Source organism: Atractosteus spatula, chromosome 7 (genome assembly GCF_055471065.1).
Source record: "Atractosteus spatula isolate fAtrSpa1 chromosome 7, fAtrSpa1.hap1, whole genome shotgun sequence".
Lineage (NCBI taxonomy): Eukaryota > Metazoa > Chordata > Actinopteri > Semionotiformes > Lepisosteidae > Atractosteus > Atractosteus spatula.
Window position 1 is genome coordinate 11,280,904 of NC_142712.1, and position 24,481 is coordinate 11,305,384.

At 36.0% G+C, this 24,481-nt stretch overlaps 2 protein-coding genes across 5 annotated transcripts; one reads left to right on the forward strand and one right to left on the reverse strand.

Annotated features, from left to right (window-relative positions):
- Positions 1-8,634: 8,634 nt before the first annotated feature.
- cd86 (CD86 molecule) lies at positions 8,635-18,564 on the forward strand. 4 transcript variants are annotated; one of them, XM_088920789.1, is made up of 7 exons: positions 8,635-10,657; positions 11,760-11,806; positions 12,997-13,308; positions 13,763-14,053; positions 14,781-14,909; positions 17,437-17,470; positions 17,807-18,564. In XM_088920789.1, exons 2-7 carry the CDS (start codon positions 11,770-11,772, stop codon positions 17,844-17,846), a joined length of 843 nt encoding a protein of 280 aa, XP_088776915.1. In that variant the 5' UTR covers positions 8,635-10,657; positions 11,760-11,769; the 3' UTR covers positions 17,847-18,564. The 4 variants fall into 4 exon arrangements, with proteins under 4 accessions (XP_088776915.1, XP_088776913.1, XP_088776914.1 ...); XM_088920788.1 differs by lacking the exon at positions 8,635-10,657 and having other exon boundaries at positions 11,740-11,806; XM_088920787.1 differs by lacking the exons at positions 17,437-17,470; positions 17,807-18,564 and having other exon boundaries at positions 14,781-15,142.
- A 1,117-nt stretch (positions 18,565-19,681) lies between these two features.
- Positions 19,682-24,481, reverse strand: fzd4 (frizzled class receptor 4). Its single transcript, XM_088922417.1, has 2 exons — positions 23,932-24,481; positions 19,682-22,531 (listed from the first exon to the last, which is right to left on the reverse strand). Exons 1-2 carry the CDS (start codon positions 24,184-24,186, stop codon positions 21,200-21,202), a joined length of 1,587 nt encoding a protein of 528 aa, XP_088778543.1. The 5' UTR covers positions 24,187-24,481; the 3' UTR covers positions 19,682-21,199.

Here is a 24,481-nt window from a genome sequence, read left to right on the forward strand (position 1 = left end):
TAATGTCAAAATTTCATCTTGCGAATTTCAATTCATTATGAAAATGTAATGCTGAAGGTGGTAATGCCTCACAATAGTCTGCAGTAAAATAGAGTCTGGTTTGAACAGTCCTTTGAGTTACGCTGCTCTCCATGCTGTATATAAATGTACCTGTCTGGACACCTTTGAAATATTTTTGGTAAAAGCTATCTAAATGTGAAGACTCATATTTATAGAAAGTATTTCCCTCATGTAACTCTTTGCACTTCACCAGTTATTAATTATGCCCTTTGAAAACATACTCATGGTGGAACCATGTGTCTGGTCCATACGTGAGCTGTAACACCACAGACAACCACCTCTATGCTCTTAATCTATTCTTCTGTCTGTTCTAATGATGTCATCTGTAGAAATTGTTTAATATCTAAATATTACATATATGAAAATAGATTACATTTTATTTAGCAAAAGAGAATCCGTATAAACATTGCTGAATTGGATTTCGTGAGATGCAGTAATTTTCTTTTCTTTAGGGCTGGTATAATCCACCACTGTAATTTTGCTTACTTTGATATTTTTAATTCCCTTGGATTTCATACCCCCATTCGATACAGGCCATGGCATCAGTTGTTGTGGTACTTTCCCTGACAACTTGTTTTTGCCGATTTGACCATGTTATAGCTAATAATAAGTCAGTTTAGGTTTGACTCGAAAAACACAATGGTTAACAGGAATAAAGCAGTGAAAAGAAGAAATGGCCGTAGACAGAAATATATCTTTTAGCTCTTTGTTAAACAGTACACAGTAGTTTTATTTCTGAAATGACAGGAAACTTAGAAAGGGATACAATAACAGAAATTAATGCAAAACATGTAAACTGCAATAAAAAGTAACATGAACTCTACACAAAGTTAAGTAGGAAACATCATGTAGAGTTTTCTCCACAATTGAGTTTAGTATCAATTACTGTAACTTATCGTCTCAATATTCTAGTTTTAAATTGTGGTCAAACTACTCTGAAAAATAACAAGGACTATTAAAAAAAGCAATGCTTGTTTTAAAATTCATAAAATGCTTCCAATATTTTTCATTTTCAGCACCTACAGCCTGATTTATTTTGTTTTTCAATTTTGTTCATTTTTGTATCACATTTGGCAAACAGCTGCGACTGCATTTTTAATGCAGGCAATAAAACCTAACCCCTTTGGGGAAACAGTTATAGTTTGTGAAGTGTCTGTAAGCTTTCTGAATTGAGCCCATTCAGTGCTTTTAAAATTAAATGTTGATGTCAGTTCCACTTCCTGTTTTATTAAAAAAAAACATCAGTTTTCTGAACATTTAAAGGCATTGTGTGCAGGCACCTTACAGGGAATTCCCCTCAAAAAACCAAACTACTGTGTTAAGCATTTTACTCTCTTTTGAAAAACAAAGAGACACGCCATTTAGAACCTTTTACTCAATCACTCTATCACATTGGAGTCCCTAAATGCTCTTCAAAACAGTTTGGCAATTTACAATTTAGATGGCTGAGCACTTTGGGTGTTCAAAGTTTGTCTTCCAAGTCGCATCTGCAAGCCAAGCTTGCCACTTTTAATACTGTTCCAGAATGAAAACCTTGGTGTTTTATTGCCAAAAAGAAGCTCCCACTGTTCACCTTTGCCAAAGCCTCCTCTTGCAAGGGGTTTCCATTTGCAAAAAAAGCAAGAGACAGCTAAATACCAAGAACACTCATTTCTTGTGCTGCATTTATGAATTCAACATTTCGAAACAAAGATAGAAAAACACAGTGAGTGAAAATCATTAAGGGTGCTTGATCTAAGACCAGGCAGAGGTATGGAATCAGTTGTCCGAATAGCTCATGTCACTGGCTGACTGATGGGAATTCCCTAAACCTGTCCTAAGCCAAAAAATGTTGCATTTGATGTCTTATTTGAAAAAAACACCAAATACTAACTCCTCGTCAAGTACTAATTCTTCCATGTGTGTGATTTAATTATAAGGGATGGAATAAAGCAATTATTTGTTTCAATATTCAGAAATTGTTTTACATAAACCAAAGAAATGTTTGAAAATATTGGCCAGACTGTACCCTAGGTGGTTCCATGAATCTGCACACACAAAAATTCCACAACGATGGTGAAAGTTAGTGGAGGTAGCTTTATGGTAGGCTTTTTTAAGTCTTGTAAAAAAGAAAAATCGCTGAAAAGCCCCATCTGCCATTGTGCACACCATTTGACCAAACACAACTAAAGACACCTATGTGAGCACCAAAACAGTCAATTGTTGACTACAATCTAGCCAATTAAAAAATGAATCCCCATTTATTTACAATAATTAGAGGCTGTTTGGCAGTCACTAGGGGCAGTGTCGTAACTTTCCATAAGCACACGTACAGTAAATATACTTCAGCACTCTTTATTGCAATTTAATGAACAGTTAGCCATACATTCTCTGCCGGCAGCACAGTCTATTTGCTTACACTCAGTTCACTAGCAAGAAAGGCAGACAACCGACTGTTCCGGTTCTGAGGTCTAACAACCTTTGACCTTTAGGTTACTACAATGTACAGCAACTATAACGGGCAGGTCACCTGTAATTGAAGTCTCTTCTTAGGCCCAGCTGCCACAATGTATTAAAATATATTTTAGTCTATTTTAAGAAACAACAAAAATTAAATTCTAATGATTTGTCTAATTATCTTCCAAGTAAGTAGCCACCCAGGAGATCTGTAATGCTTCACAGAACATGTCAGATACCTGATACTAAGTTTAGAATTCCTCGAATAAACTTAAGTATATACAGTTTATTAGTATTTAATACTATTAATTGCCAGTGATACAGTTACCCGTGAAGTCTTGCTAACTCATTTGGTTAACGTATGGGCACCTATATTACTGTACAAAATTAACTGTGCCAAAGCACGTTATCTTGTATTCGGCACACAAAGGGAGAAATGAGCGACAAAAGAAATAATGATGAAACGTTAGCTCACAAAACCAAAAAGGTTAAGATATTAAAATAATTGTTTAAAGTATGTTTTCATAAGCCTACTTTTATATATTTTAGGAAAAGGGTGCAATCTGAAGCAACGGCCAGTAAATTTTAAATACAGATAAGAAATGTTGCAGTGAATGTAGACAGTTTTACGACAGGCTCACAACCACTTTATACTTTTTTCTTTTACATAATGGCTTTGTATATCAGAGGTGGCCACCCTAGTGTCAAGTCTTGCATTTACATAATGGTTTAGAAGTGTTACAACTGAGAAGCAGAATTTTGAATCCCAAAAATCAGACACAGGAATAAATATGACTTCAAAGTTGAAAATTTGACAAATACAACTGTAAGCAACACTGTTATGGTGAAAGTTTAAAAATGAAAAGAAGAGATTCCAAAGAAGAGATCTGATAATGCATTCCAAAATTTTAAAACAATTATTATTTTATAAATTTTTCAACTATTGTTATTAAAATAATAAAATAGTACCATTGGTGTACAATGAAAAGAGTTACAAGTGCAACTCAGCTGTTGTTTTATAGCATACAGTATACTGTATTTCTGTAGAATTTTTCAGTTTGGTAGTAAGTTGCTTTTATTTTATTCAAATGTATTTTGCTTTAAAAAGCCTAAGCCTCCTGAAGGAAGGGATGAGGCATATAATTGTTGTCATGTCAAAATATTCTGGTAAATGTGTGAATTCATTATTCCATTCCCACGATCATGGACAAAAAAAAGGCCACAAACATCTACCACCAAATTTAACTCAGGGCATCGTGTACTTTCCAAGTTCAAAGCGCACAACCTTTTCCATACCAAATATAACATTGGTATAAAGCTCAATCTTTATTTTCTCTTACTATAAAACACAGTCTCAACTATCATTAAGATAGTTTCAAAAATACATACTGTCTTCTTACATAGAGCCTTTAGAATAAGATTTAGATCCGTGTTTCAAAATAAATGTTTCAGAACAGCTTAATTGTACTTTCAATGCTTAGTATTTAGCGATTTTTCATGGGTTTCATTTATTTACCTACTGAACTAACACATGCAAATATTTCAAAGAAAATTGCTCAGATTAAATCTAATTTAAATATAGAGCATTTTGAGTGATGAAAGTTTGGTTCTTAACAGCATGGGACAAATCATTTAGTTTAATACATCATTCGTCACCAACTAAGAGCAGATTTGTCCCCAGGTGTTTTGAGAACTCACATAACACATAGTTAAATTGTAACACCATTTGCCATTGTTGTGCTAACCACCCAGACAACATTTTGTATTTGCAAAGACATAAGAAGATGAAATGCAGTAATAAAATGCAATGTTTTTTAAAGTGGCATTAATAAGCTTACTAATAGCAATACAAGTATGCATGGGTGCCATGTATGTACAGTAAAACATGATGGTGGTGCATACTGTATCCTGTTACAATGAGATATATGCATCTTACAAAAACAGAAGTAGTGGCAAAACTACAGTAAGTGACTGTGTGCAAAAGACCAGAGAGGTTAAGGAGCTCACAGTGTTTCATGCATTGAAAGCACACCAGGATTCATTTTGATTTGTCTAAAAAAAGCAAGGAAAACAGATGGATCTAGCAGTTGCCATAGAATCCCAACTTTCATATTCACTCTCATCTAGACCTTCCCCACCTACGCTTCAGATTATGAGAATCTGACTTCATAGATACTGTGTTATTTAAGTACAAAAGATTAATCTTTGTTTTAGTAGCACACTTTTATGGAAATTAATCTAAAATTATGGGATTTTCTGTATTTTTCTAACTGCCCAAATGATTTATAATATATATGCAGACATTGAGATTATAAAAAGGGAGCAAGGATCCTTCAACAATGCATACTGGAAAGCCCTTAAAAATCAGATCAGTTTATAAAAATCATATTCTTAGACTCTAATTTACTGTAAATGAACCTTTCGTTTAGAACATTGCCGTGACCTAAGCACAACTCCTACACATGTATTTACTTTATGCTCAAACTTCCTAACAGAGGGATTTCCAAGAGAATTTTAACTGGTTATTTTTTTCTACCATTATTTCAAGTTCTTAAACAGACTGTTCTGGAGTCTAGTATCACTTCATCTGTCAGCACAGGCAAGGTACTTTAGTTAGTATATTGCCAGTGGGTGGATGAACTTATCTGCTAGTTGAAGGAAGGACTTCGTGAAAAAAATCTGGACGTAACTTGAGTTAGAGGAAAAGCAAAACCGCACACGATACTTATCTGAGCAAACTCAAAAATGTTCATGTTTCAGAGCCAATTCTACACAACTGTAAGAGGCAATGATTTACATTGTTTGTGTTACTGGGATAGTATTGTATATATTTGGCAGCAAAAAAGAAAAGTACATCAAAAATTTTCTTGTGAGGAATATGGTAAGTGCCTTAAAGTGAAAATGGAAAGGACTACACCATGCGTGAATCACAATATTGAAATTTTGTACTCTTTTGAACTACGCATGATGTTCTGTAAAAATGTTTTATATGCTTGTTATTGGTGTGTAAATACACACAGCTCAGTTGTGTTCCTGATGTAAATGAGACTGGTTAAGTGTGGGTGACATGGCATCCTGAATAGAAGGGTGACAAATGTTTTATATTTGTAGTTCAATTAGTAAAATGGTATTTACTTACACATCAGAAATTCAAAATTTCAAAATCCCCAGCACTCCCTTTTTTCTAAGAGACAAACAGGGAGAGTTAACCCTGACAACCAAAATAGTCAAGTACCAGTTCTTACTAATGACCTGTCACAGGAGTCGGTACTCACACTAAGCCTTTTCAGCATTTACAATGAATCACATCCCAGAAATGTAACTAATTTTACATTGCAGTACTGAAACAGGCAGGCACATTAGAAGAAGCAAGCTCACAAGTGACGTGGACCTACTGTACCATAATGTTAATTCTGGGCCTGGCACCTTTACCTCAAATTCCATAACATAATTGTGACTGCATTTTGTCAACAAACATGCCAATATATGGTTTAATGTTTCATCTTGGGAAATGCCTTTATTATGAACCCCATCAAAATACTTATGAGTCAACTTGGATAGGACTCATATAGTGTATTGGCCCAGTCTAAGTAACATCAAGTAATATCAGACAAAACCTTAAAAAAAGGAGAACATCATTCAAAATTTTCATCATGGAGGAAGTAACCAAAACTCTGTGCTCTGCATCTGATGTCATTTTGTTTACTCTAATGGTTCTCTCCTTCAGAATACCTATCTGCCTTATAATCTGGCAAATAAAGATTATACACATGCTGCTTGAAGCATGAGGTTACTATTATGTCCATTCCAACTCTGGGCCATGTGAGATGGAAACATTCATGAACAGACCCAACTTCACTGTCCACAATAATGGCAAGCCTACAACAAATTGCTGACATCCCCTGATTGCAAATGGATAGCCTTCAAGAGAATATGCACAAGGCATGAGCGATAAGGCTACTTTCTTCAAAAGTGGAAGATGAGTAATGTTCTGGAGGCTCCTCCTGTTTCTGCTTGACATACTGTATTAGGTGACCATTGAACAGATTTATAATCTGGAAATTGGAATATAATTGCACTGAAGTGTAACCCTCACCCTGGTGATTAGCAGAACTCATTAAGCACCAGCATCCCCACTACATGGTAGATTAGGTAGAGAGGATAGAAATTAAGGGGAATCCTTAGAAACACTAGACTGTGTAAACTCAAATGGAAATTTAGCTAGATCACCTCATATTTAGTAGAAAAAATTAAGACCTCATTTTAAGGTCCAAAGGATGCCATCTCCTATTGTCACATTCCAGTATGTGGGCTTTGGATTGGAATTTCTGCTCTTCAAGAACTTATGTCAACTATTGTTCCACCAGTACCACTTACATCAGTAACCTGGCTGTCTTCAGAGGTCTCCTGTCTCAGTACTGCCCAGGCCCAAACTGTCTTGACTTTTCTGTACAGTTTACCTATGAGTTTCAGAGTCAAGTTTCAAGGTCTTGCAGCTGACTTACTGTACTCTGTGAGACAGTGCGTGATCTTGCACTATTCTTTTTGCAGGACTTTTTTAGAGCAATAAACATTCCTACACATAATTTGAGGTTCAGTTGGTTATAATCTCTAAGTATATCAAGACAAGACTTTGTGTTATGTGGACATTTTTCAGTGAAGCCCTGTTCCTTTATAGGACTGTAGACTCTTAAGTTGGGCGTGCTTGTTTCCTTTTTTACGTGCAGCATTGGGGGTTCAGTTTTAGAATTCTCACCTGCCACGCAGGAGGCATGGGTTCGATTCCTGGCCAATACAGACCCAAGTATTTTTTTTATGGAAGAGCGGTGGCACTGTGTCTAAGGATCTGTGCCTGTGGCTGGAAGATTGCCAGTTGAAATCCTGCAGCCAGCAGAGGAATCCTACTCTATTGGGCCCCTGAGTAAGGCCCTTAACCCCAACTGCTCCAGGGGCGCTGTACAATGGCTGACCCTGCGGTCTGACCCCAAGCTTCTCTCCCTGTCTGTGTGTCTGTGTCTCATGGAAAGCAAGCTGGGGTATGCGAAAAGATGAATTCCTTATGCAAGAAATTGTATATGGCTAATAAAGTGATCTTATCTGATCTTATCTAATCTTATCTTAGGAGAGACAAATACGATAATTAGGATGACCATAAGTATTAGGTAATTTACTAGCCACTTGTACAAACTAGTAATGAGATGAGGTTGGAGAATATAACAGTAGAACCATGTGAACATTTAAAGTCACTAAAAATGCCAGGAATGGAAGAAAAGTCATAGAGCCACATAAAAAGAAATGCAAAGTTCATTTGCTCCAATTCTTTACGGCAGGGTAAATCATGATAGATTGAAAGAGAGCTTGTTGGAAATGCTCTGGCCTACAGAGCTACCCAAAAATGCTGCCAGTTTTACAGGTGCCATTGTACAAGCAATATGTAGGTGGTAAGAGCTCTGGTGGCAAGACATAGCAAAACTGGCAATGATGCAGCAAAGACATACGGTACACCACCAACAGGAAGCAGCTGTCATTAACCCCACAAATGACACTCCTGGAGAGTCGGATGGATTAATCTACAGCTCACAGGTGCCGAGTTGCCTGGGTGTTGGAATCTTGTAAGGATACAACCAAGGACTTTTTTTTCCCCTGAGACATGTTCTGGGAGCTAGCAACCCTACACTCTTCAGGAAGAGGATGGAAAATAATGTACTGAGATACCAGTTTGTTTAATATATGACTCTAGATTTAGTTAAATGTGATTTCTTTGTGTGGTGTTAAGATTAATATGACAAAGTCGAAACCAATATGGGACTGGCGAACATTCAAGTAGAAGTAAATATTGGATGATTTCAATTTTATAATAAATACAAAAGGCTTATTTTTTTAATAATTCCATCTTTCAAACAAGGGGTACTCAACTTTTAAGACCTCCAGTCCATTCTATTGCAGAATTTGCTATCCTCTGCACCTTACTTAATTTATCAAGTTACCAAGACGGAGCTGATATATACATAATAATGTAACAGATAAGGTGTTTATTGTGTTCTGCCTTAAACTGAAAGTATATCACTTACTGGGTTATCTCACTTCCTCCTGAATTAACTGAAAAAGTCCCGTCAGACAAACTTCATAAACACAGTCATACTATAGTCGTTCTTGATGTGAAAAGACATTTCAACAACGATAGTCCAAAACTAAATGCCTGGGGCAGCCAAGGAAATGACAAATCTCTGGCATCTGAAGGAACGATTAAAGAAGTGAAATGAACAACAAAAAAGTAAGTGTTCCTTGTATTTTTATCACTCTTGGTCCTGTCTTTTGCCTTTAAAAGACATCAGTACACTCTTTAAAAAACAAAGGAAAGAGAGCAAACCTGTAAATGACAGATGGGTTGGAACAGGTGCTTGAAATCACAGGAATTACATTTGCCGTGCTGTGTTTATAAGACGAATACATAATCCTAAGATTATATTTTCTTGTCTATGAGGAAAATCACATTAAAATGTCTTAAATAGTTTTGTTTGTGATTCCTGTGGAAAAGGAGTTCCTCAGGAAATTCTGAATATCAATTCTGAAAGTGAAGTCAGTTGAAATACGTTTTCTTTTACGAGTTAATTTACAATTTATATTTACTATTTCAGTCTGTCTTTTTGTGAGTGTTTTGTTTCTACGTGATTGTTATGAAATAGCAGTTTAATGTGGATGCTTTGTTAAGTTTCTGCTATGGTACAGATTATTAATACAGATAATTTGTACAGTTCTAAAGGTATAACATCTTCTAATGAGTACTAGAAGATATGTTTTAATATTCTTATCTTCCTATTTCATGAGTGGTGGTGAATATATACAGTATAACAACATACAATCAGTAGAAATCAATAATAATGTGAGTGACACAAATAATGAAATAATGAAATAATGAAATTAGAACACAACACATCAAATCAAGGCAAGAACAAGACAAAGACAGAAACACAACAGATAAACACAAATTATTACTATAATTTAAACAGAATTAAAACCTAGTGTTTCAAAATGAGATTGAAGACAGAATTTTGAAAGTGCTGACTGACTTACAAGATATAATATTTTCTGGAAGATTAGTACACAGTTTTGACAAAACAGAACGTATAATATCCTATGATTCAGGGCTTCATTTTTGGAACTGAAAGAAGGTCAATTTCAGGTGTATAGTGAGTTATCAGCGCACTTAGAGTACGTACAGAATGTAAGAGCTTGACCATTGTAGTAATCAGCCATTGAACCTGTAAAGGCTTTATGGTATTTAAGCTTAGTTTTACATAGACATATTATGCGAATAAGCAATTGTTTGTGGATTTCCAGCACAGTCTTGGAAATTGTTTTCAAAACGACACATTGTCTGGGAACAATTACACTATACAACTCACTTTTGTTCACATGTGGAAAACCTACAGTACGTGTTATCGAAGATATGATCAATCTGGAGTAGTACTACATCAAAAGCAACTTTTTGATTCTCCAATACATCAATACAAGTTGAACTTTTAACTTCTCCCCAATACATCAGAGTTCTTAGAACTGAACTTCTAACTGTCTGTTTGTTGTGAAATCCACAAGAATGAAAAATCTATTAAATCTAACTTAGTGATACACCTTTAAATCATCCAGCAGTTATAGTAAGGGATAACAGTACATTTACTGGCAAACTAATTCCCCGTTATGACTGGATATGCAAAATATTTTCTACACATAACTGACTGTGTAGGGAAAACAAGTCCATTGTAGTAAATGGTGTTGTAAATGGTGTGATACACATTATAGTAGACTGCATATGTGCTACTTCCATTGTTTTATCCAATTTATATCATAGCAGGTAGTCTATCATTCTGGATTAAAGAATGACAGTTTTATTTGTGGGAAAGCGTAATGTCTATAATCATTGCTTTTACCAAAAGAAGAAGGGTGAGTTGGCACTCATTTTAATAATAGTTTTGGTTTCATTAAAAATGCATAGAAGGGATTTTCCTAGTCAAATATTTTAGATTTTTGAGGTATAATCATGAAGATGATAAATGAGTAAAATAATTATTTTTATGGTAATTAAGTGTATCACATGGTCACCTTCATAAATTATATTTACATGAATTTATATTTTTCAGGACTCCACGATTTTCTATTTTCTGTAAGTAAATGTTATTTTTTTTCATTACAGTATTTTGCTATACAATATGTAAACATTGCCACCCAGTAAACCAAACTCAGTTTAGCTCCATTCAAATGTTTGAATCTAAAGCTTTTTTGGAGCTCCGCTTAAAAAAACTCCATAATCATAATCATCTGATCATAATCATCTGTATCACAGATATAAATCTAAGATTATCTGAAAATGAAAAGACCTTTCGTAACAGGAAATATCAATCGGGAAAGATAAAGTTTCATGAAAACACAGAATATCGCAGAACATCATGAATATTTATTTTCATTATCAATTGAGCCTACATAAAACCTTTGTTTCCTAAGTAATAACTAATTACTAATGACACTTGTGAAAGTCAGTATTTTTGGTGGGTGCATGTGAGTCTTTAATATAAAATCCATTCTTCTTTATGGAAATGAAAATAATAGGATTATTATTTAATGGTGATATACAGAGCCAGTATTCACGAAGGGTTTAACACAAGTCTGATATTGAATTGGAATAAAACACAAAAAGGTCAAACTGCAGTACATCACACCACTATGGTTTATTTTATAGTAAGTCCTTCTTCATTAATTTTACAGGTTATTTGTAGCCTTTGTTACAAAAAATATCTGTAGGTTGCAATTTTGTGCTTGTACCACGCTTAACAATAGCAAAAAAATGATTGCTAAATGCACATTCTGATGTAAAATGTTATAGAAACAAATATTAAATTACGAAAGAATTTCTACATTTTCTATACGGGGAAGGGAATGGCACATGTTTGGTTCTGTTCTGACGTAAGAGTTAAAACACTGAACCACATGCTGATCATGCTTATAAACGTAATTTGTGGTGGCTTTAGGATTACTAGATATTTCTTCATTCCATCTAGTAATGGAAATCTTCTGTCAAGTACAGCAATTTGTTTTTCCCGATTGGCAGATAGGTCTTAATTTTGGATTTAAGCTTAATATATACAGAGCAAACTCTTTTAATCTATTTCTTTCATATCCTTAATTTCTTTTAATGTAAGTTATGAGTAGAAATGAGTGTACTTGTTATCCAGTAATTTACAGCTAATCATTATTATGTTTCTTCCTAGGTGTATATTTATGTACCTGATACCTCTGTTACAGTCAATAAGCTCAGGTAAAACAAAAAATTACTTCTGGCACTCTCTTAAAACTCTCAAGATTCACACAAAGCCTAATATGTCACATAGCCCAAGATATAATAACTGTGGGCACAAGTTTGTGAAGCCTTTTTTTTCTGAACAGAATAGAATGTGTTAACAATACAATTTCTCGTCAGATCCTATACAATAATTCTATACATTCAAACATGAAATACTTAGGAAGGAACAGAAACAATCCAGAGAAAGTAATGCTTTGGTAATATGTCCTGCATGTGTATGTTAACAAGACACATTTTCTGAATTAGTATACGTAACAGGCATTTACTCCCCATAAAAAGACCCAGTATTAATAAGAGTCCATGCCAAATTATTAAAGTAAAAACAGTTGATTTTCACTAAATTTGGTGATATGGCTCAGGAGTCATATTTCGTAAAGATAGGCATTTTTTTGAATGTAAAAAGGACAATGATAAATCAACAGCAGAAACACAGAAGTGAAAAAGGGAACCTGAGAGCACTAAAGGATAGTCTCCCTTTCAACCCCCTCCCACCCCAGGCCCAAATATAATCGAAATTTGTTTTCCTTTCGTCATGCAAAGACATCACCACTTTAATGAATAATTCCCACCCACACAGCCACCCTCACACAATCCACCCACCATACAGTAGCCCCAGTGTGTCTGCTATACACACCCATGTTCATGTGGCAGGAACAACAGTCCACTTCCCCTCCTCAAGTCCATCTTCAAAAGGTCACCCTTTTAAATGAAACTGCAGTTCTTTTTTTTAATTTTCAATATGTAATCAAGGTGAATAACTTCAGTTTTTTCATCGATTTTCCATTATTCAGAAACATAAAAGGGTTAGTTTTTTCCCAAATTATTACACGATATGAACACAATTCCCACAAACTTCAAGAAACTTCCTGATGGACAATAGATACACACAAAGGCTTGGAATGGTGTTGACATTACCAAAAGCTGCACACATTCTATAGGTGTGATTTTCACAGAGGTGTTATTTTTTAGGTACCACAGCCAATTTGCTATAGAAATGTTAATGCTTTCAGTCACACTGAACTGCTCTTTGTATTGCAGTAAGTATAAGCACTTTAATGAAAAACCCCAATGTCTAAATTGCCTTTGTGTTTCTGAGTCTTTTTCCTTTTGAATGAACAAAACCACTTTCTCAAAATGTATTCCAGATAAGATCATGGCATATGTTGGCGGAAATATTGATTTACCATGCACTTCCCAGAAGAATGGTAGTGAAATTAAATTTTTATACATGCAAAAGTATGCGAACGAAGATCCCCTCTTTGTTAATGGAATCCATAAAGAAAGAAGCACTAAAGAACAAATAAGTCCAGTCTTCAGGAATCGCACATCCCTAAATGAATTTAGCAAAACTGTTCATCTGTGGGACATAAGGATTACAGATGAAGGAATGTATGACTGCATTATTATGTATTACCCAGATGTCCAAGTGTCATCCAAGTTTTGGTTGACAGTACTTGGTAAGTACAGTATACCATTGAATGTCTTACCATTGAATTTCTTGCCTGTATCCATGCCACTTTCTTCAATGCTTTTAGCTTTATAAGCTCTTTGATGCATTTTCTGTTCTTGTTAAATACATCTATTTTATTGTAGATATCTACAGTACTCTTCTGCTTGAAATATCATGGTTGTTGTGGGAAATTGTAATCCAGTAAAGGACATGTTCTTTCAGTTTGGGCTTGTACATGCTGGATACTGGTGTCTTAATGAAGGAGATCGTATTAACACAAAAACAGGCATTTTATTTTCTGTATGTACAAAAATGTGAACTTAACGTACTTAAATGTATTAGTTATTTTGCCATGGTAAGGGAGAGCATTGAAAAATGTCAACATTTTAAAATGTTTGCGTGGACTGATCTGTTTCTTTGCCAGACATCAAAAACAGGTGCTTTTTTTCTTCTCTCCCCAGTGAACTACAGCACACCAGTGCTGACAGTGCCAATGAACAGCACTGGGAACAGTACAGGTGCTGGCTGCTTCATTGAAATCACTTGCTCTTCATCTGGAGGTTATCCTCAGAAGAATATTAAGTGGAATCTGCACGGAAATGAATCCTATTCGGAAAAAGTAAATGAGAGCATCAGGGAGGATCCAGTCACTAGGCTTTTTAACATTTCAAGCACAATATCAGTGAACGCCTCTGGGCCCATCAACGTTAGTTGCTCTGTAGGAGAGGAGACATCACCAGAATACGAAGCCTGTGAGTATTTATGACGATTATGTTACACCAACATACAGGCTGGGTGCAAGATGATCTTGGCTTTGAGTCTTGAGGGATCAGTAGGTGTCATGTCCAGATCACTGAGGCTTATTTTGGGAAATAAAAAAGGCTCTGTATTTGCACAAAAATAGTTAGGTGGCCAGATTGAAGAATCCTGCACAAAATTTAATAACCAACAGCTTATTTCTGTTGTATTCATTTATGCATAAACATGTCAAGCATGTAATTTTTCCTATCAGTAAAAGGGTTTTAATGGTGACAAGGTGACCCACACTACTGCCTCAGAGCTCCAGGGTCCTGAATTTAATTCCAGCACTTCTACTGTATATGCAGAGTCTGCACATGCCCAGGCTCACTCGGGATTTTACTAAGTATCCTGCTATCCTCCGTCATCCGAAATACATGTAGATTAGGTTTAATTTGCTGCTGCTTGAAATTGTGTCTTTCCAGGTGATGGTTTCAAGGAAATTTTGCTACCCAGTACAATTAGTGATGGCTAAGGGACAATAGTGAAATACTGTAGAACCAAATGACCATGATGAGCCGTTGGTCTCCTCTCACTTGTGGCAGTTCTGATGTTCCTTTTTAAATGTTCACATTTGAAATTGTTATATCCAAGCAAATAAAACAAACTCATATTTCAATAAATCTAAAATCACAAAACAAAATTCCTGTTTTCCATTTTTTCTTTTTCTTTTTTTTACAGGTATGGTCAAAATACATCCACCAGATCCACCCACAGATGATAACTCCCTGCATATTGCTGTGGCACTTATAGGCCTTTTCGTAATTATACTGATTACTGTGCTAGCAAGTAAAATGAAAAACAGACAAGGTAAGCAGAAGAAACAAGTCGTCATAAAGATGTTTATTCCATCTTTTCCTAGTCACCAAAATTACATTTACACAGGGTCCATAATTAATTTAAAAGAAATTCCATCTTCTTTGGAAAATCAGCTGAGCCTACATTCAAAAGGACATCTGTTAAACAGCATGCCTCTTTACTCTGTTTTTCAATATTTTGGCAAGTTCTAGACCATCCCCAGTGAACCCTCTTAACAGTCTTGTACAAACAGCCCCGAAAACATAATATCACAGTTATCACCTAACGTCCTGCCCCTTCATCCTTCTGTGTTCTTTATTCATTCATTCCTGTGATCTCTACTCCAGCTTTCGTAAATGCTTTATTTTCTAAAACTTCCAGGTAAAATGGTAAATCTTGAAATATAGAGTTGGTCCTCAATAACTTATTTAATTATAAGATAAAGATAATTTTGAATAGAAAGCAAAGTAGACTGGAATAGAGTGCATTTAAAAAGAAAAAGACAATATTTTGATTGCGCATCTTTTTTTCGTGTGTGTGTGGAGAATGACGGAGAGACAAAGAATACTGAGGCAAAGGAGTGATTAAAATCTCATCAGTCAATCACTGAATAGGTGTGAAAGAGGTGAACCCAGTAATAATTTTAGCTTCTTATGTCTTTCTAGAGTTTGAATCCTTGTAAAGGCAAACAGAGAGGTCTCTGTAATCATAGCTAGTAAAGGTAAAATGGGAAACTATGAGCTTGGAGATCCCTGATACTCACTGCTCTGAAATGTTCCTTGAAACAGTTGCATAGACTCATTATTGTATCACAGGGAGAAAACCATAAATGCCAGGGCATTTTTTTTTTTGCGAGAGATGCAATAAATGAGATATCAACAGATACACTATTGTTAGTGTCCTTAATGTATGAAGGAAGACCATCAATGAGTCATCTTATGAAGCTGTCAAGAAAGGAGGAAATGTGAGAAATTGTGTAGGTAAAGATTAACACGATTGGACTTCTTGTGGTGTAGGGTACAAGAAGGTGTAGGATATCGCCAGCAGCCATATCACCCTGCAACTCACAACTGGCAACCCACTGAAGCTAAGCAGGTGCAAGCCTGGTCAGTACCTGGATGGGAGACCTCCTGGGAAAAACTAAGGTTGCTGCTGGAAGAGGCGTTAGTGGGGCCAGCAGGGGGCGCTCACCCTGCGGCTCATGTGGGTCCTAATACCCCAGTGTAGTGACGGGGACACTATACTGTAAACAGGCGCCGTCCTTCGGGTGAGACGTAAAACCGAGGTCCTGACTCTCTGTGGTCATTAAAAATCCCAGGGTGTTTCTCGAAAAGAGTAGGGGTGTAACCCCGGCAAATGCCAAATTTCCCCATCGGCATTTATCAATCATGGCCTCCTAACAATTCCCCTCTGTGAATTGGCTTCATTACTCTGCTCTCCTCCCCACTGATAGCTGATGTGTGGTGAGCGTTCTGGCGCACTATGGCTGCTGTCGCATCATCCAGGTGGATTGGTGGTGGTGGAGGGGAGTCCCCATTACCTGTAAAGCGCTTTGAGTAGAGTGTCCAGAAAAAGCGCTATATAAGTGTAAGCAATTATAAATTATAGGGTTTATGCATTTTTGGAAAGAGAATTGAGTTAATTGTAGATGTTCAACAATATAATTTATTGTTGATCAAAATGGAGATTATAGATACGCCTCATTTTTACTATCTAGTCAGTGGATGGGTCCCATGAACAAGTATACTGTAGTATGTAAGGAGCATAAGATTTCTGCCTTCACATTTCAAGATTTCTGCCTTCACATTGTTGGTCCCAATTCCATCTGTTTAGTCAGCGTTTTAACATCGCCAACCCATTTTCACATCCTTTTTCTTTTCCCAGTCTTACACACCTTTGGTTTCAAATTGTTTCTTTCTCCTATGAACCTCAAAAAGGCCTTACTGTTGAAATGTTACTTTTTCTCCTTTCTATTGCTGTTGATGAATGTTTTTGTTCATTTTGCGAGTACATTGCATTTAGAAATGATAATGTCATGCAGCAGTTTAGAACTCTAAGGAGGAGACTTTACTCTTTTTCACATTGTGATCTTGAATTTTTTAATATAGTCAGGAAGGTCAGTAAGGGGATTTAGATTAAATAATGATTTGTTTCCCTTCCTACCATATCAACAGAACATGAGAAAGATTATAACTAAGAGTAGGCCATTCAAACTAGTCTTCTCAGTTGTTTGCTACTAGCTTTCTGATCCGAGTGTGTCATTCAACCATGTCTTGAAGAAATGCAGGCCTCTGCTTCAAGGGTCTGGATAGGTAGCTTGCTTTAGAAACATAGAACCTTTGTACAGATCACATGCCTACACAGACTGTGAAATATATCAATATCCATTATCAATATCTCATTTAATTGTTATAATACGTTATTAGCATTGCTTTTACTTTGCTTTTTGTTTGCCTACAGTCTTCTAAGATATTTAGATTATCACTACTGCTTTAGTCAGATTCAATATTTCATGCGTTTTGTATTTTGTTTTAAACAGTTCACCTTCAGGAAGGGGATACTCACAGAAATGAGTAAGTAAAATTATTTTCTATAGTTGTTAATCAAAACTACTATTATCTGTTTTGCACACTTGTGTCCACAGATGCACTATACAATATATTTCTCTCAAATATCACTGTTTATTAAAATCAGAGAAAATGGATATTTAAAACTATGTTAGTCAGACTGGGATCCCAAAGAATAGCTGTATTTGCTGTGGCCCCTGGAATCTTTTATCTTTTTGTGTTATTTAGAATGTAGGGGAAAGTACATTATGGAAACCTTCATCTGTGTTTCTGTGTCAGCATGAACTCAAGATACTATAGTGGGTCTGAAACTCTAAATTAATCTCTTCTTTTCTCTTACAGACATGAGAATATTGTTCTTACTGGAATAGTGGAAACCTGAAACTCTGTGCATTTACCATATGGCAGCTTGATACTTATAATTTTAAGAAATGGACACTTTTTTGGAAAAGTGATTGTGATTGTTATATTTTTTTACCATAGGTAAAAACCAAAGAGAAACAAGCAGTTTTTTTTTACCTCAAGCAAAACTAATGCTTACCTCTCTGCTTATGGTATGATAAGTGGAATACTGACAAGGGAGAATACAAAAAAGATTCATACTGTGCCGTTTCCTCTTTGCAATAATGAGGACATGAGTGTGAAAACAAAAGTATAATTTTAGTCTTTCCATTTTGTAAATTCAAGGTTCTCAAGAGTTCATGTTTATTCAACATGGTGTAATATTTCAACCACTTTATGCAAATTTCCTATTGGAAATATTTTATTATTCTTGTGAAGGATATGCCAGTTTTTAAGTTTATAATGCTAGCTAGATTTAATCTTTTCTGCTGGCACTCTGCACTTTTCTAACATCAAACGAACAGGTTGTTTCCTTTGATAGAATTTAGTAGGTTTTATGTTCTCAAATGTTCTGAATTTTGTCTAACAATCCTAATTTTCTTTTTCTGTTTTCAATTGTACTAACAGTTTAAAATGCAAGTGTATTATAACTTATGACAATTCTACAGATTTTCTTCAGTGTTTTCATTAAATTTCTCAAAGGGATTTCAAAACATTTGGCTTTTTTGTGTGCTCACAAAAAAGTACCCGAAGAGGGCACCAAAGACTTTCATTTTAAAAACATTCAGGGATACGAAACTTATCTATGATGCAGTTGTAGCTGCTCACCACATGAGGGAACTGCTTACAAATCTTAAAACGTTTATGTTTGAAGAAACTTCCTCCACGTTTCCAGACACCAATTTAAGAATTGCTTTTAGTTGGTATTGTTTCATTTTACTTTATAGGTGGCTAAAAAAAAATCAATCTTTGTGGAGCAAATACACAGACATTGAAAATTGTGCCAGAAAGTAGGTTTAATTTCCTGCATTTAAACTTATACTGTAGTTCTATTCATCCTGTGGGATTTGGCAAATAAAAGGCAACATTTACCTGGGTAATATGTTCCAGCCATTATGTGCCATAAATCCATGTTATAAGGACAATCCTATTTAGAGGTACAGTATGTCTCAAATGTTTGCAAATACTGTTTATAACATTTTAAGTGCTTCTATCCAAATATTTCATGTTCCAGAGAAATGTATGAAAGCTCTAGCTTATATGTCCATAATTACCTTATTAAGACTTGACAATGATACCTTATAATGATTTGAGTGGGTTTTTCTTGTCATGTAATAGTAATTACTTGCATTTATTTAGTACTTTTCAACAGAAAAAACCCTTCCCATTCATCACTGAAGGGCACCACCTACCTGAATGATTCACTGGAGCTATTCTTCACTAGCAGCTCAGAACACAGCAGTTCACTTGGAGACGTGAAGAAATTGCTTCACCACATCTTCATTTCCGCCCCGTTATTCATTCAGCTCAGTTATTCACATAAACTAACATCAGGATTAATCAAAACATCATCTTGCCTACCAAACACAAACTACAAAACCCAGTAAAAGTGACAACCCCAAGACTGTGATTGGGCGAAATAGAAATTCAGATTTAGTGTAATAGAAATTCAGATATAGTCCCAACCCAGATCGGTCTAGTGTAAGTGTTTCAAATTAACAATGTGATTAGTTATTGCATTGGTGAATGAATTATGCAAGTGAATCAACAAATGTCTAGCAAAGGCATATTCAAATTATGATAAATTCAATAAATTTATAAATCAATCAGTGTCATAGACTTATTCAGGCAAAACTGTAAGAAAAGACACAGAGATTAGGAAACCAAAAAGTTTAATTTTCTTTCTTCTGATACAAAAGCATTTTTAAATAACAAACTTGTTTTTACAAAGATAAATTAGAATTTTCATAATATACATTAAAAAACAAGAACCTGTTGTTTTAAAAAATATTTCAAAGTATTATGTGGTGTCCTGGCTGACTTGGCTAGGTACTGCATGTACCCAAACTTTTCTGTTGTGCCTTAAATCTGAGGAAAATAATACACATTCTGAAGAAAAAGAGAAAAGTACTGTGTTTTATACTTTGAATACACTGTCCTACTTTCAGCTTTGAAAAAGTTATTGAAAGTATGTCTTAAATGGACAATTCAAAACTTGGCATCATGTTCTGTTGAGAAAAATTCATTATCTATTATGGTTTTGGTTTGATATAATACATAACTTGTATTTTCGCCCAGTATGTCAAATGATAAACATTCCTTGAGGATAAAGTCAGTACACTGCTTAGATACTGACAACCGATTATTTTCTCCACATCAAGAGAAAATCTTGTGCCGAATAACGAAATGAGTATGGACGAAAAGCTGAAAGATCAAATTTTGCATGTGTGTGCCTAAGGATATGAAAGGCACTATTCTAAAAAGAAATATGTTGTATAAAATGGCATTTGGGGCCGTTAGACATTACAAGCTTTTACATTAAAGATTAAATGTTAAAGTTCGATGCACATTTCCCAAAACCACAATAGGATTAAAAAAATGACCACTTATGACCACTGATAAATTGTGATAATTAAATTAAAAGTGCTTAGTCCTCTTTTTATTATTTCATTTTGCATTTTGGTGAGGGACAACTGTTGGAACTGAACTGGAATCCCTTTAGGAAACTTGTATAATTGCTGCAGTAGACCTAAAAAATACCACAGTTAATAAAGCAGCACAAAGATTTAATTGAATCTGACTTTTGTTTGAAGCATAAACCCAGGGTCTGTAGAACAAGCTCTAATATAATCTCTTTGTAGTGCATTTCAGTGTAGGTACACTCCATATATTTGTATAACATCTGCACTGTTAAACGTCCAGTGTAATTTATTTTAAATGCATATCAAATACATTGTAACTTGCTACATAAATAGGATTCCTTTACTGTTACAGGTATCCACTGTTAAAACCCTGAAAACGTTACTGATGGCCCGCACAGTGCCATTCACAAACATGTAGAAACCAGTCTTTCACAGCCTGATGTGCAGATTAAAAAACTGACAACACAAAGGAAAAGCCTGTGAAATCTACTCCGAGAGTCCCCTTAAACAAAAAGGGCCAACATCCTCCCTCACAGATTAAGGCTACAATATCATGAGGAGCATCAACTTGGACTTCTACTAGTTGTAGTTTATATAGCATGATATTTTCTTTTTCAGAGCAGTGACCTCTGCATCTTAGTCTTTGTCTTCATTCAACATGAGAGTGGGCCAACCCATGTTTTAACCTAATCAGGCTAAAAGATTGCTTTTTTGAGCCCTATACAAAAGGCTGTCCCTGGCCTCACGGCTTTCACACCACTGTCTCATTTCCCTTTACTGGCTTAATCCAGCTGTCTGCCCTTTTGTCCCGTTTTGTCCTCCCTGAGCTCACCAGCCTGCTGGAGCATTTCTGCCATGTATGCAATGTCTTGGCAGACCAGATCCACATGCCCGAGGTTATGCCGACCAGAAGAGACATGAAAATTTTTAACATCTCCACAGCCATATAGGAGTTCCTTGCAGAGTGTTTGAAGTCACTCCAGCTGGAAATCTCATAGAAGTAGCAAGCTATAACGCAGGTGGCTGGCACTGTGTATAAAACTGAGAACACTCCAATTTTGACCATAAGCCTCTCAAGTTTGTCTGTTTTAGTTCCGTCCTTCTGCAGGTTTGACCTGATTTTGAAGAGAGCTACCAAGCCGGCACCAATGAACAGAGTTCCTATCACAAGGTAGGTGAACAAGGGTGCCACCACAAAACCTGTGAGGGCATCAATGTGTTGGTTCCCAACATAGCACAGCCCAGTCAGATCATCAGCGTCAACCAGCCTCATGATTAAAATAACAATGGTCTTTACAGCTGGGATGGCCCAGGCTGCAATGTGGAAGTAGGAGCTGTGCATCTCAATGGCTTCATGTCCCCACTTCAGACCTGCAGCCAGGAACCACGTAAGAGTGAGGATTACCCACCAGATGGAGCTTGCCATGCCAAAAAAGTACATGAGCAGGAAAACGATGGCGCATCCTGTGTTTTTCAGCCCTTCTTGGATGAGCACTGGTTCTGCAGCCTCCTCAAAATCACAGGATATCCTCTCCCTCCCTACTGTCAGTCTCACAATGTAAGCAATGCTATAAATATTGTAGCACATGCTCAGAAAGATGATAGGCCTCTCTGGGTAGGAGAACCTAGAGGAATCAATGAGGAATGTCAGGACAGTGAAAGTGGTTGACACAAAGCACAAGATGGCCCATGCTGCCATCCAGATATCTGTGAATACCTTGGCCTGCCTTCGGTAGAGGCCAGCATCGTAGCCACACTTTAAAACGCAGTTCAGGCTCCTTTTCACCCAGACATATTGGTCCGGGTTTGCTCCCAAACTGTGGCATTCCTCCTCCATGGGCTGTAAGGTTTTGATGGTGTGGTAGGGGGGTTCCTCATCTCCGGGGCCCTCCATGCACATGTGGTTTTGGTCATTCTGAGGTGGAAAGTGGCTGCAGTTGAGTGGCTCAGGCCAAACAAAACCAAACTCAGTCAAGACAGGCAAACATTTGCGCTTCACTGAAAGGCACATGCTTCCACAGGGCCCGATGGGGATGTTTACCTTGTCTGTGCACATGGGCACATAGACTGAGCACAAGAAAAACTATAAGAAATGGGAGAGAAATAAAAGAAAATCAGAATTTAAGTGCATTCAATAGCCCTGTGCAGAAGATTGTTTAATATTATATGAGGTGTAAAGCTTTTTATTTTAATTAAATACATCACAATGCATTTAATGGATCAATGTTAATGTAAATTATATAACATTATACACATATAATGTGTCTTGACTAGAGGGAGAACTATAAAATTGGAAAGAACAAACATTGTTCTGATTCAGTAAAGGAAAGGAAATTCAAAGCATATGATGCAACAAGAAAATTCTGGTTTGTTTTCGGGACACTCGAAAACATAAAATAGCATTAATAACAGGCTACTGCCACTTCTGGGCGTATTATTCCTTAATAAAAACTAACTGCAAAAGATTTGATAACTACAAACTTTCTTAAAACAAGCTATATATTTGATAACTACAAACTATTTGTATCCTTAAGGTTTCAGAAAATAAATTTCAGAAAAAAACAATTCAATACTTCGGGGGAAAAAAACATGAACAAAATGTTTTAGTGCGCACAAGATAAAATATGAAGAAACAGAAACGGTGCCACAATATGTCCAAACTATTAAACATACTATATATTGCATTTATTTTAAGAATGAAAAGTAATCTGTGAAAGTTATTTTTCTGAAGAAAGTAAATGTCGGCTTTTCACTGCGGTCATATACAGTACTTGCACTTGTTTAGCCGTCGTTACAAGTACAGAAGAATGTAAAATGTTCACCAAGCTTGTATTTGTATTGTATGACCAATACTGTATATATCTGGACAAGCGGAATGCATAACACGATCAAATGTTTTCAAAAGAACAGTGTTATAAGGTGAATATATATATGCATCCTACTGAGCTCCTAAAAAGAATAAACCCTAAATATGACCCACCTGCAAGATCTGGTCAGATGATGGAACTGAATGTATTTATTTCTTAGCACAGACGGAATGGAAAAAATGAATTTGTAACAGTGACTATTCTCATTCAATATCACTTTTATGTAGTATAATCTCTTACTATATCTGGTCACTTTGACTAAGTAATCTGCTTTATCCAAGCCTTATAAACTCCATTTTCCCCATGTGTAAGATATTAAAATTTGAAGGAGTCATTAAGCAAATTTCACTGAGTGTGTTCTGGGCATAAGCTGTGGTGCTACCTATAAAATAAAATTAAGACATATTTATTCTCATAAGAAAAAGAATATCTTGATTGTTTAAAATACGCTCTCACATCTTAATGATTTGTCTTGTTCTTTGTTGTTGTTGTTTTTAAGTTTGAAATGCTGTGCGATAACTGCGGGACAAAGAAAGTTTTCAATTTAATTGTCTAGCACAGCTAAAACAGAGACGGTGATGTTAGTATTGCAAACAGATTTTGAGGTCACACCAACCTTTAACTGACTTGAACACCCGTACTGAATAAGGGGAGTAAAAGTAGTCAGTTGAAGTTCCGCGTCAGACTGAAGCACGTTCCCAACTAAATTGGGCATCTTTGTCACATTGTATCCCAAATCCTGGCACATGGAAATCCTGATTGGGTCACACTGTACTTCTTCCTCGTCTCCGAAACCGCGAGCTAATCCCAGCTGGTGGGAAAAGACGATCAAGGAAAACACAACGATATCCAGAATCGAAATCCAACGCATGTTGCCTCGCTACTGTATATCCAATGGGCACAGAAGACTCCAGATGCCAGCTGTTTGTGCCTATCCAAAAGTTATAGAAGATGAGGAGCTTGTGGATTGTAGTAAACACCTTACAGCAGAATGGGCTTGCAAATACCGTACAATAAAATCTCCTGTGTTAAAGTGTTGTAAACGCACTTTCAATTAGAAACAAAACTCTGCACTTGCAAACAAGCAGATTCTTTTATTCGCTGATGCTTCCCTAGCAAGAGATTTAGCTTATCGACCTTCTTACGAGGTCCCACCGCAAAATTGT